This window comes from Nuphar pumila, chromosome 12 (genome assembly GCF_984573655.1).
Source record: "Nuphar pumila chromosome 12, dmNupPumi1.hap1.1, whole genome shotgun sequence".
NCBI classification, from domain to species: Eukaryota; Viridiplantae; Streptophyta; class Magnoliopsida; order Nymphaeales; family Nymphaeaceae; genus Nuphar; species Nuphar pumila.
Window position 1 is genome coordinate 100,467,387 of NC_143260.1, and position 14,009 is coordinate 100,481,395.

The window sequence follows — 14,009 nt, forward strand, 5'->3', positions numbered from 1 at the left end:
ATTATTCTCTTTCTACTTCGTTATCCATTAATCACCCTTGAGCTCTTTAAATAAGAGAAAAATGCAGCTTTAGCAATACACATTTAAACCATTTAGGCTTTACACTTTACAGTATGATAACCTCAAGGAGACTGCGCCTACCTTATGGTTAGTACCAGAGTAGAATGAAATTCATCAATGTAATAACTATTTTACACAGCAATTCTCAACACCAATGGCATGAGAATGACATACCCATAATCCAAGTTTTCGGTCAAGATTGGATGATACAGAAAATAACCATAACACTACAACAACGACACACAACATCAAGCATCAAACTGAGAACTAAAATTCCAACCGACCACAAACAGAAAGCTAAGCAGTTCAGAACCAAAGCAAAAGATTGCCAACTAGAGAAGAAGAATCAAACTATCACCAACATTAAAAAAACAAAAATTAAAAAAAGAATATTCAACATTAAGAAATCATCAGAAAATCCTGTAAAAAATGCACAATCAACCGTATCCAGCAATTCTCACGATAAATTCAACGCTTCTACAACAAAAACAAAAATAAATAAATTTACCAAGATGACTCCTGCTGAAGCAGACGAATATTGACTTCCCAAAAAAGCCCGTTCATTCTTCAACATCTCACAAAAAGTAATTCCAGCACGCAAAGGCCCCAATTTCATGACCTTTATGAAATTTATAAGGGTGTTTTCGTCCATAAAAACTCGCAGAAACGACAATCTCAACAATTAAATGAGAAGAAAGTGGACGAGCGACAGTTATTTTCGAAATTCTTAAGGGCATTTTCCTCCGTCTTCGAAACTCAGTCACATGGTCCAGAATAACCGAAACCGTTCAGTTACTGATCTCCAAATTCCGGCCGTCGGATCTGCCGTCGATCTCTAAAACCCTAGAAACGGAGGGAGAAGATCCCTCGTCGATAAACCCTCGCTCCGATCGGACGCCCGGAAGATGCAGGCGGACGACGAGTGGCTCGCGCCGGACAAGCTCTACCACCTCCTCTTCTGCTTCGTCGTCGCCCTCGTCTCTTCGGAGCTCGCGCGACGCCGCGGCCACCCGCTCCTGCGGAGGCGGAGCGTTCTGATTGGGTGCCTCGTTTCCACGGCGGCCGGAGCCGCGAAGGAGGCCGGAGACGAGCTGGGGTTCTGGGCCTCCGGCGGTGGCTCCGTCAAGGACGTCGTCGCTGATCTCTCCGGCGTTCTCCTCGCCGCGATCGTCCTCTGGGCCTCGCCCTCGTCTCCTCCTCCGAAGGTTTTACCCGAAGATTCCGGCCGATTCCGCAGCGACTCCGCCGTTTGACTCTTATCTCTCTCTCCGGCTGGTTTTTCGGGTGCTGGAATTTGTGAAGCTGACTCTTTTCCGTCGGTTGGATTTTTACTGGAATGTGCGTGAGTTCTTTGGTCAGTGACAATATTGGGTTTTGACTTTTAGGGATGGCTCTCATCTTGTGCTCGGTGTTGCAAATGCATGTGTGCGTTAGACCTTTATATACGTGGCGCAGTATAGCCGATGGACTTGTTTTAAAACTGAGCATGTGGTGAAATCGTTTTGTAGCCATGTTCTGTAAGGTTGAGTCTGCATGACAAGTTTCCGCGGAAACGCACGACGTTGTGTTTGTTTTGCCGCGGGCCCAAACGCTGTCATACTGTCTCCCTGCGGAAAGTTTCAACAGAAGAAGACTCCACAGAAGCCTTTGCGCGCACACTTCTTTAGCCACACGCACATGCATCCCCCAAGGGGGCGTCTCTGTTTTCTACGGAAGAGAGAGCTCTCTTCTACAGCCTATTACCAACCTCGTTGCCCTCCATCTTTGACTGAGCCCAAAAGCAGATAGAAAGCAGCCGTGCAAAAGCGTGTCATGTGATGGCACCTGGCTCCCTCCCCCCCCCCCCCGAAAGGGAATCATTACGGTAGAAAGCGGGGTCCAATGTTGAAAAAGAACTCCCCTTTCTCCATGTGTCATGGGGCTGAGATAGCCCCAAAAACGTATGCAAAAAGCCTCCGTTTTCAGTGACATGCAAACTGCTCGTAAAAGTGCTTTCTGGGGCCATTTCTTATGGAAAGACCCTCTTTCATAACTAGGGCGGGAGCAAAGCAGGTTACTTGTTACTCCCAAAAATGCATTGTTTGCTACAGGGCATGTTTGGGTCCAAATGAGCTCCAGGTATATAAGCACATGGGGCACGTATCCCTGTGTGTTTGCATTACTTAGCATCAGAGTTCGATGTGGTTGCAAAGACTTAACTACCCTTTCTCATCATTCTCCTCATGAAACGATGATTTAAGAAAAAGACAAAAATGCCTTTTATCTAGAAAAGCGAAACGACGATTCAAAAAAATAACAAAAATATCTTTTATCCAGAAAGTCGAGGATGATGTTAACTATTCAAAGTTCAAACATTTCGTTTTTGCCCTAAGCAATAAACTTTTGCACCATCTGCAGTAACAAGAGCTCCCTTTGATGACACACTGTTTGTCACCGTCTGCTGCCACCAGAGCACCCTTTGTCGTCGTTTGCTACCATCGGAGCAACTTTTGTCGTCGTCTGTTATCATTGGAGAAACCTTTGTCATCGTCTGCTGCTGTCGGAGCATCTTTTGTCGTTGTCTGTACAGTGGCAGCATCGTTGCCACTATCGGCTGTGTCTACCTTCTGGGTGTTTCTCTTTCACTGTCGGATTACAAAAACTCGTATCATTTCAGTGAGTTTCGTATAAGGTTTCGTTATGCAAACAAATCGATTTATAAATCTGAATGCTAAATCTTACAACTGGTTGTACTATTCATGCTAAATAACACTTATTTTCATAGTGAAACAAATCGATTTGTACCTATCCACCTTCTAGGCGTCGAAAAATAGTTAGCATGATTTGTTCTTACGAAAGCCAAACATTTCAATGATATGTACTTATAAAGGCTAAATTTCTACAACAAGCGATTTGTACGTATAAAGACTACGTACTATCGTGATTTGCTACATCATGATATGTACAGCCATGCCACAAAAACCCACCAAATAATCGAACTAAATCCATTTGAATATCCTATTGCGATCTATTTTTACGAGCTTTGTCTAAGAGAACAATATGTTTCATCGCGATTTACAAAATGACTGATTCATAAATGGCATGAAAAAAATTTAAATAAATGGACACGATGTTTAGACTTAGTAAAGAACAAATCAAGTTAACTTCAAAGATACAGACATTATTGTGTAAATCGCTTTGGGACAATATCTGGTATAACGATTCAGATACATTATATGTACAATGATTTGTCTTGTCGAGATTTACACTGACTGATAAAAGGTGAATAAATACAAATCGACTTAGAACCATAATTCTTTAAATTTCATAATATAATAATATTTTTCCTCTAGCGATTTGCTTTTATGAGCAATGTCTATGTGAACGATATGTCCTATCACAATTCACATAATGGTTGATTCATAAAAGGCGAAAAAGAAAAATAATAAACAAATCGACACGGTGTTTAGACTTAGTAAACTATAAATCTTGACTTAGTAGCAAATCGATTTCACTGTAATGATACTTGCTATAGCAATTTGCTTGATACCGATTGTCCTTTCGCGAATTAATTTTATGAGCTTTGTATATGTGAACAACATGTCTTACTGCGATTTACACAATGACTGATTCATAAAAGGCGGAAAGGAAAATACAATAAACAAATCGACACGATGTTTAGACTTAGTAAACTATAAATCGAGTTAACTTTAACGATACATTACAACCACATTACAATGATCATCATCAAAGAAAACAAACATCATCATCAACCTCATGTCCAAATAGTGATGTGCTTCGAAACAAACATCATCATCAGCAGCAGCACCTTCAGTTTACTGAGTGGCCTTCGCTAGTCACTGGGAATGATAGAAGGCAAATCTATCTACTAATGGAGGTTCTTATCTTTTTGTAAGTTTTTTTTTTCCAGCACATTTGTACCTCTTGATTATGCATAGACTTGTTCCCATGTGTTCCTCCAAACGTATAAAAGCTACTTGAAGGATCTCTGGGTGGATCATGGAGAACTTTAGGGTTTAGGCTTTAGGCTTCGAATGCAATCCAGGTGCGAGAATATGGAAAGCTATTTATGGGAGGACATTTTCGTCAAACGCATATCTATCTTTTAGAGACTCTCATTTTTATAGAAAAGATCACCAAAACATCCATATTGTTCATCATCGAGTTCATTTTCTATTACAAAGCGATTCTATGTGCAGCTGAGGATCTATCCTCTCCAAGAAAATGAGATCATTAGTAATGGCAACCCACTGCACCATTTTCCTCGGACTGAGGTTGATTCTTAGAGACTCTAGCAATGGTGCACTCTTGAGAATATGCTTCACCAACTTCAGCTCAGGCACTATCCCCTTGAAGGAGCCGATGGGCTACATATTTGTCATGAAGTATATCAAAGATTAGGCAGATATTTTATCAACTGCAAAGTATGGTTTGCGAACAATGGAGGGTCCGACAGTAAGAATAGATTAAATAGATGGACCTCAGCATCACCATCTGTTTATCATGTAGAAAAATTGTGTTTGCTTCGGTATGACGACAATGATTGAAGATGATTATGGTCGCTATATGCTGCGTAAGTTTTGATATATTTCACAACAAATATGCCACAATCGTATGTGTCATGAATATATCGATGCATACACAGAAAATAACAAACATAATCTTCATTGAAAATTATACAGATCTTTTCTCATGGTGTGAAACAACAACGTTATCAGTATCAAACAACATCTATCAAGCACAGGTAGAAGGAACACAGAAGAACAAAGAAGAAAGAAAAATACAAGAAAGAAGAAGAAGAAGAAGTTGTGTTGTCGCAGAAAAGAGAAAGAGAGGTTAAATAGATTAGGGTTTTAGACCTGGACAACGGGTCGGGTAGGATTTTACATAGAATAGAGTTTTACACAGATATATATTAGGGTTTTACATAGAATAGGGTTTTACACACGTATACACAAATCGACACGATGTTTAGACTTAGTAAAGTACAAATCGATTTACAACTTGATAACTATTTAAGTAAAAGTTGTAAATCTCTAACATTGTTTTATAGAAAAAGTGTTCTATCATGATATGTACAGCAACAGAAATAAATCAGAAATGATTTATCCTATCCCGATTTGCGTTTATGAGCTTTGTCTATGTGAACGATATCGTATCGCGATTTGCTTTTATGAGAGTTTTCTACGTGAACAATATATTGTATCGTGATTTACACAATGACTGATTCATAAAAGTCGAAAAGTAAAAACAATAAACAAATCGACACGATGTTTAGACTTACTAAAGAATAAATCGACACGATGTTTAAGGTTTAGGATTTAGGGTTTAGGGTTTCGGGTTTTGGGTTTAGGGTTTAGGATTTAGGTTTTTGGGTTTTATGTTGTAAGGATTGGGGTTTAGGGTTTAGGTTTTTGAGTTTTATGTTGTAGGGATTGGGGTTTAAGGTTTAGGGTTTAGGTTTTGGGGTTTGGGGTTTAGGTTTTAGGTTTAAGGATTTTGGGTTTTACTTCAACGATATAAATTGAGTTATTGTTTTTACTAGAAAAGTTATTCTCGATTTGTACTTTACTAAGTCTATACATCGTGTGGCTTTGTTTATTATTTTTCTTTTTGACTATTAATTAATCAGTCATTGTGTAAATCGTTTCATGGCCAAACCATTGGTCATGATGTATTGTCACTAGATACTAATATTTTTGGTAAATAAATATGGTTGTAAATAACATTGATTTGTATTTAAGAAGCTACCACGACAATGATATATCTTTGTTTGTCTTTGTATACGATATTGATATATAATATTGTGATTTACTCAGCAATTTGCAACTGTTACTAAAATATTGTTTCTCTATAAAACGTAAATCGGTATCATGTTGTAAATCACTTCAAATTTACCTTAATTTTTTTTATTGAATTTCACATCGATTTGTATTTGTGGGTTTTTAGGTGGGGGAGTGATTGGATTGGGTTGTACAACGATGTGTATATTTGTAGGCTAGATGAGACAACAATTTGTCTGTGCACTTTTATTGTGATTTGTACTCATACACATTGCGATTTTCATCCAGTTGTGGCCGACATAGACGTCATTGTGTAGATCGCGATAGGAAACTACATGGTATAACATCTTACAAATCGATACTAGAAAACACATAATATCTTACTATCGATATACATACCATATAATATATTACAAATTGATACGAAAATTTAACATAATAGCTTACAAATCGATCCTACAAAACACATAATATCTTACAAATCGATATACATATGACAAAATATATTACAAATCGATACAAGAATTCAACATCATAACTTACAAATCGATATTAACAAACAAAACAATATCTCACAAATCAGTAGTATGTTACTACAACCGTGATTTGTGATACATTACATATACTGAGTGAATGGACGATACCGAATGGGGGTAGAGGCCCTTCCTCACATCTGTAAACAAGCATTCTTGTCAACAGGACACACGATTGTAGCATATTTGTCATGAAGTATATCGATGATTAGGCAAATAGTTTTTCAACTACAAAGTATGGTTTTTGCGCAGCGATTCAACTACAGTATATGTATAACAATTTGTACATGAGAAGGCCAGATGAGACAACGATTTTCACTAATTGTATAAGCACTAAGCAACGACGATTTACCTACGGTATCAAAATTGTAGCTTTGTACGCTTTAAGTGTGAATGATACATATTACAATGATTTATACATGTAAAAGATACATTATTAAATAGAATTCACACGCCATTCTTGTGTTCCATAGTTTTTTGGATGAAGTCATTTTCATAAACGGTGATCCACAAAAATATTAATAATTCTATTTTTGTGGCTCGCGATTCATGAAAATGGCTTCATCCAAATTTTAAACATTTTTTAGTTTTTAGATTCAATCCGATATCTATATCCGACGTTAAAATCCATAATAAATTGTTATAACACTCATATGGTTGGGTGGATCGGGTCATGCGATAAAAAATGAATTAATCCTACCAATTATTCATGACTGTCTATGTTCTCTGCACATCACCATCAAACAACAAACATTTAGAACACAATATCTGAGTACTGTCCAAACAAACGTTGAACTTAATACAGTTGTTAGGGAACAAATACAACCGGTGTTATGTCCCATATTTTTTGTTCATTTCATCCAATCCTGGATAAGCCATCAAACATACCCTTAGGGATCATGTCCAAATGTAATTGTGGTTTTCACATGAGACCATGAGTTTCATATGAAAACCATGAGGTCCATAGGTGGGAAATTCATGGTTTTCACATGAGTTTCATGGTTTTCACATGAAATTCATGGGGCAATCGCATCACCCTGGTGGGAAAGGAGCAATGATCATGTGAAATGTATTTGTACTCTAAAAAAAAGTGATGCTTCCGTAGGTTGCCCACACTTGTCCAATTCGGAAGCAGATCAGGTCATGCTGAACATGAGTATTTTTGTGCATGCCGACATCGTGGCCGTCTGTTTGCATTTTGGATGAATGCCACGTGGTTTTGTTGACTTTTGAGCCTTTTAAAATGCAAATCGGATGGCCATGATGTCGGCATGAGCAAAAAACACTCAATGTTCAACATGACCTGATCTTCTTCCAGACTGTAAGCCAAGGGCTGAGCAGGTGCAATCACATTGCACACAAAATGTCTGTTGCCAAACCTTGCCTCCCTCTGATACGGCCAGTGCTATGGAGCTCAATAGCGGATATTGGGTTTTGAACTTGACATTCCAACCACAAGGTGACATGCACTAACTGCTCCTACCAGACCAGCGGATTGGTGACTATCGGAATCTTTGGTTCTCAAATAGCCAATTGAATTGTGTGGCGAGAGAAGTTCCACGAGTATGCCTTAAGAGGTCAATGAAGATGTTGAAGTAATTGGCATGACCAGTGTTGTCGTTATCGGTGCGCTTCGGCCTAAATACGTATCGTATCGCCAGAAAATCAATCCCAGCTTACCTGAATCGGCTATTTATTAATAAATGTAAAAATAGTTTAAATTAATTTGTTAATAATATTTTAATGACTTTAACACGTGTCATGACACGTAATATTTTTTAATTATTGTAATAATATTGTAATCGGCTATTTAGAATAATTCACTTAAGAATCGGTATCTGCCGATTCACCTGAATCGTTGGCCAAACGATACAGGTCGGAAACACTGACAACATTGGGCATGACAGTAAATGCCTGTCCATATTTAAGGAGCTAACAACTCCATCTAGAAAGTTCCAGATAACCATTTTTTCCTGCCTCTTTATTATTATTAGTATTATTATAATTATTTTAACTCATTAATGACATCCAAAGTCTATAGTTGGGGTCTCAAATTTTTCTTTAGATCTGTTGATGCCTTGGATGAACGGCATCTAGAGTTTGCCAAATGGACGGCTGAAAACATAGGTTCATTCATGGCATTGTGGATGAGATATGAGATGAACGGCATCAGGATGAATTATGATGGTAGTCCGTGGAGCCCACTCTGACCTTATACACACACAATTTATTAATGAGTGACCCGAAAATCCGTAACTATTTTTTATGATGGATTGGATATGATTAGATATTCGATCTGAATCTAACCTATTATTTCTAGATTTGGATCCTTATAGTATGACCCAAATAGGGATTTAGGTCAGATTGCTTTCTGTTCAATATTTTGTGTCGGATTTAATTTGGATCTTGATCCAGATTCATTTTATTTAATGTAAAGAGCTTATTTTTTTTTCAGGTATAGCATTACCAAATATATTTCAGATCCAGATTCAACCCCATCATATGAGATCTGAATCAGATTCAGGTCTACATTGTATATCTCAGATTCAAATTTGGATCTCAAAGATCCAGTGGTATCCGATCTGTTTGCAGCCCTAAAATTATATTTCAAGTAGGAGTTGAATTTAGATCCAGATTTCATTCGATACAGTTAGATCCCTTAAAAATAAGCCTAAAACATGTGTTTCACAGGTAAAAAGTACAATCGAATAGAAGTTGATTTGGAGCCCAATCTTAATCCAGCAAAATATGTCATTTTGAACCTGAGTCTGAATCTAAAGAAGGCCTGATGCGGATCCACTGTATTTGAACATGGAGCAGAGGGATTGGATCCAATCAGAAAGCGTTTTGGATCTGGATTCAACTATCAGACCCATTTCTGAGTTGAGCAAATGTGATCCATGTAATGCTCAGATCTGGATCTGATCGACTCGATCGGGCGCAGAGATCTTCACGAAAAAATCTACATTAACGGATCCAATCCCTAAAGCTCCGAACCTAACCACTTTGGCTGGCCATCCTTCTTGTTTTGATAAAGGATGTTAGAATCATGGGCTAAACTCAGCATCTCGGATCCCGGTCCGGATCAGTTAGAGATCCGATCCATGTGACGACCAACTCAAGAGCCGGTATTCTCCGAGTTGGTTCCGACTCGAATCCGGTTGGCGGACATGGGTAGCATTATCGTAATAAACATGAACATTAAGGCTCTGTTTTGCAGATACCCACCTCTCATGCCAAGCCACCGGACGCTTCTCGAAATAGCTGGAGGGAACGAGTTGGGTAAGGAATCATCGAGCCCCGCACGTGAGCCGTCCATCTATGCTCAATCGGACGGCTATTTGGTGAGGATTCGAACATTCTGGAAGGTGGGAAAACACAATATTAGGGTTCTCCTGTCCGCCCTTTCCCCATTGTGTAGACTCTCTTTCCTTCTATCTTTCTAGCTGCGGCTCTTTGACGCGTACTATCTTCCTTGACTCCTGTTTCTCCGATCTCCGAGTAGTTTCTCTGACGAGGTAATGGCCGGAAAAGGCGATGGCCCGGCAATCGGCATCGATCTCGGGACGACGTACTCCTGCGTGGGAGTGTGGCAGCACGATCGGGTCGAGATCATCGCCAACGATCAGGGTAACAGGACGACCCCCTCCTACGTCGCCTTCACAGATACAGAGCGGCTCATCGGCGATGCCGCGAAGAACCAGGTCGCGATGAACCCGACGAACACCGTCTTCGGTGAGTTGCTCCGTTCTTTCCTTCTTTCTCGTTTGGATCTTTCGTGTTCTGACAGATCGAAGATTTTAGGCGTATTTTGCGAGCGTTTTGAGATTCTAGGCGCGTTTTTTGGATGGATTTCTGCCATTTCGGTGTATTTTTTTGTGATTTTTGATTTTGCTGTCTTGATGTTGATTTGGGATTTTGCCCATGCTTTTCCGGTATATTTTGCCGCAAAAACAGGTTTCTTGTTAGTTATAAGGGTCCTTTTAAGGCTCTGTTGCCTCCTAGACCCGCTCTTTTGCTGTAGTTTGAAGTAGATCTTGTATATGTGACCGATCCATCTTCCTACTTTTCGTTTTTGGTAGTTGACATTTGTAGTTTGCATCTAGAAACAGTACTGAGACGATTTTGCCTTTCCATACCAAAACATATTTTTCTGCTTGGATTTGCCTATTAGCTTTTCTTTCTTTTCGTCGGATAAATTTTTAAGATAATCCAGTGGAAGTCAAGCAGTGTCTTGCGGTTTTTTTTCATCGATTCACCAACCCTATATTTTTACTAGGTTTTCCTATTCTAAACTTTCACAATCATGAATTTGATTTCTCTGATCTTTCATCTGGTGGCCTTTTCGTTGTCGCCCTTTCGATTTGCTATTTGGCGTGTTTTTTCGAGTTTTACTTTGTTAATTTGTGTGTTTTCTACATGACGGAGATGTGGAAAATTGAACTTCGTCGTTTGGCACGAAAAAATTCTAAATTTGGTTTTATTTTTTTATTCTGTTACGAGAGGTTATTTTTTTCGCCTCGTTTAAACGAATTTTAGACTCACGCGTTTCTGGTGTTGCAGATGCCAAGCGTCTGATAGGCAGGCGCTTCAGCGATGCCACTGTACAGGGCGACGTCAAGCTGTGGCCCTTCAAGCTGATCGCAGGCCCGGGCGACAAGCCAATGATCGTGGTGCAGCACAAGGGCGAGGATAAGCAGTTCTCCGCCGAGGAGATCTCCTCGATGGTTCTCATGAAGATGCGTGAAATCGCCGAGGCCTACCTTGGCGTCACAATCAAGAACGCCGTCGTCACCGTCCCCGCCTACTTCAACGACTCTCAACGCCAGGCCACCAAGGATGCCGGTGTCATCGCTGGCTTGAACGTGATGCGTATCATCAACGAGCCTACCGCCGCTGCTATCGCCTACGGTCTCGACAAGAAGGCCGGAAGTGCGGGCGAGAAGAACATCCTCATCTTCGATCTCGGCGGCGGGACCTTTGATGTCTCTCTTCTCACCATCGAAGAGGGTATCTTCGAGGTCAAATCCACGGCCGGAGACACCCATCTTGGTGGTGAGGACTTCGACAACCGCATGGTAAACCACTTTGTTCAGGAGTTCAAGAGAAAGCATAAGAAGGATATTACCGGCAACCCCAGGTCTCTCAGGCGTCTGAGGACATCCTGCGAGAGGGCTAAGCGTACCCTCTCATCCACCGCCCAGACCACCATCGAGATCGATTCTCTCTATGAAGGAATCGATTTCTACTCCACCATCACTCGTGCTAGGTTCGAGGAGCTCAACATGGACCTCTTCAAAAAGTGCATGGAGCCCGTCGAGAAGTGCTTGAGGGATGCCAAGATGGACAAGAGCTCTATCCACGACGTTGTTCTTGTTGGTGGATCGACTAGGATTCCCAAGGTGCAGCAGTTGTTGCAGGACTTCTTCAATGGGAAGGAGCTCTGCAAGAGCATCAACCCTGACGAGGCCGTAGCCTACGGTGCTGCCGTCCAGGCCGCCATCTTGAGCGGAGAGGGCAACGAGAAGGTGCAGGACCTGCTTCTTCTCGATGTCACCCCTCTGTCCCTCGGTCTCGAGACAGCTGGTGGAGTCATGACCGTCTTGATTCCCAGGAACACCACCATTCCAACCAAGAAGGAGCAGGTGTTCTCTACCTACTCCGACAACCAGCCCGGTGTGTTGATCCAGGTTTATGAGGGAGAGAGAACGAGGACCCGTGACAACAATATGCTCGGAAAATTTGAGCTCTCCGGCATCCCTCCCGCCCCTCGTGGTGTTCCTCAGATCAGTGTCTGCTTCGACATTGATGCCAATGGCATCTTGAACGTTTCTGCCGAGGACAAGACTACAGGGCAGAAGAACAAGATCACCATCACCAACGATAAGGGACGGTTGAGCAAGGATGAGATCGAGAAGATGGTTCAGGACGCCGAGAAGTACAAGTCTGAGGACGAGGAGCACAAGAAGAAGGTGGAAGCAAAGAATGCATTGGAGAACTATGCATACAATATGAGGAACACCGTCAAGGACGAGAAGATCGGCGCCAAGCTAGCTCCGGCCGACAAGAAGAAGATCGAGGATGCAATCGAGCAGGCGATCCAGTGGCTGGACAGCAACCAGCTCGCTGAGGCGGACGAGTTTGAGGACAAGATGAAGGAGCTTGAGAGCATTTGCAACCCCATCATTGCGAAGATGTACCAGGGTGCTGGGGCTGACATGGCCGGTGGCATGGATGAGGACGGTCCGTCTGCTGGTGGTGCTGGTGCTGGTCCCAAGATCGAGGAGGTCGACTGAAGGAGCTCCGTTTGGAAGTGAGGGGGGATGACCTCCATTTGGTTTTGTTCTCCTGGTTTTGTTTAATTGTCCAGGAGGGATTTGTATTTGGATTTTGGACCGAGACTGTTTCTTTTTTTCATGGTTAATTGTGTTTTTGCTTTGTTTACATGTAGCTTTTTCTACTTACATTATGATGTTGAAAGAGGTCCAGACTGTGTCGCAGTTCTTTGTGTCGGTGGACTATAATTGATGTGTACTTGGGCCTATCTGCAGTTTTTTCGCTGTGATACTTGGTAGGGTGCAAGCGGGTCGGTTCTGGGAACCGAATCCTGTTTAACTGAATGGATAAAACCCACTCGTTGATTTATTTAATTAATGTACATGAGTTATTTCATCAGAAAAAGAAAGACGTTATTTATATTTCAGGCAGGTATTTGAGAAGTATTCAGATATATCGGATATCTAACTATAATAATCAAAATATTTCACTGCTTTCGGTAAATAACTCATAATTTAATCAGCTTTTGTAAATACTCAAATTTAAGCTGACGTCTCCTACTTTTGTTACTTTCGTTCTGTCACACACATGAAACACAAGTACTAAATGAATATCATAGTCGCAAATTAATATATCGGCCACTTATCATTTGCCATTCGTATCGGCTATATCATATAGCCTATGCATTGATCAAGAACAAATTCACAAGCTAAATCAGTGCATTAGCTGTAATTCAATTATTATTTTAAATAAATAATCATATACCATAAAATCAATGCAATGCATCCTAACACACACTATATGATGGAAATAGAAAAACACAGGAAAAAAACAAGTGGGGTCCCTAGACAGCCTTGCTTCGCCCATGGGTCAAATTTCATTCATATGTCTGAATCAGTCCATCCCAAAACAGATCACCTTGATCATATCAACGTCAAGTTTATTAAAAAAAATATTTGCTAAGTCTTTTTTTTTTTTTACAGAGAAAGCTAAACAAGTTCGAATTGGGATTCAGATTTCGATTGTAAAAACCTTATCCCAAATCAGTTTTTTCATATGTAAAGGGACTTGGATAACCGTCAAACCTTTATTCATCCAATTTGCAGAAAAATGCAAAACCATATCCACATCCACTTATGATCGGATGGATATCAAATAAAATCAATAATATTTTTATTATTTTTATATTTACACAGAGAAACCGGCCCCAGGAAAAGAAACCTAGCCGCAGTCGCTTTCCTTGCCGTAATTACGGACACTGTCCTGCCAGTGTACAACTCCGAAGGAGTTGCCGCACTTCGGCTTGCGCAAGAGGTGATGCCCATGAGATTTGAACCAAGACCGCCTGCTTAGCAGA

At 40.7% G+C, this 14,009-nt stretch overlaps 2 protein-coding genes across 2 annotated transcripts; both read left to right on the forward strand.

The window, feature by feature from the left end:
• Positions 1-425: 425 nt before the first annotated feature.
• LOC149821316 (uncharacterized) lies at positions 426-1,474 on the forward strand. Its single transcript, XM_089983622.1, has one exon. It carries the CDS (start codon positions 966-968, stop codon positions 1,311-1,313), a length of 348 nt encoding a protein of 115 aa, XP_089839748.1. The 5' UTR covers positions 426-965; the 3' UTR covers positions 1,314-1,474.
• Positions 1,475-9,788: 8,314 nt separating this feature from the next.
• On the forward strand, positions 9,789-12,920 carry LOC149821317 (heat shock cognate 70 kDa protein 2-like). The gene is made up of 2 exons (XM_089982637.1): positions 9,789-10,111; positions 10,940-12,920. Exons 1-2 carry the CDS (start codon positions 9,898-9,900, stop codon positions 12,670-12,672), a joined length of 1,947 nt encoding a protein of 648 aa, XP_089838763.1. The 5' UTR covers positions 9,789-9,897; the 3' UTR covers positions 12,673-12,920.
• Positions 12,921-14,009: the final 1,089 nt, after the last annotated feature.

Coding starts and splice junctions, on each gene's coding strand:
- LOC149821317 (XM_089982637.1), top strand. CDS start 9,898: ATGGCCGGAAAAGGCGATGGCCCGGCAATCGGCATCGATCTCGGGACG. Junction 10,112..10,939: donor CCCGACGAACACCGTCTTCG/GTGAGTTGCTCC, acceptor CTGGTGTTGCAG/ATGCCAAGCGTCTGATAGGC.
- LOC149821316 (XM_089983622.1), top strand. CDS start 966: ATGCAGGCGGACGACGAGTGGCTCGCGCCGGACAAGCTCTACCACCTC.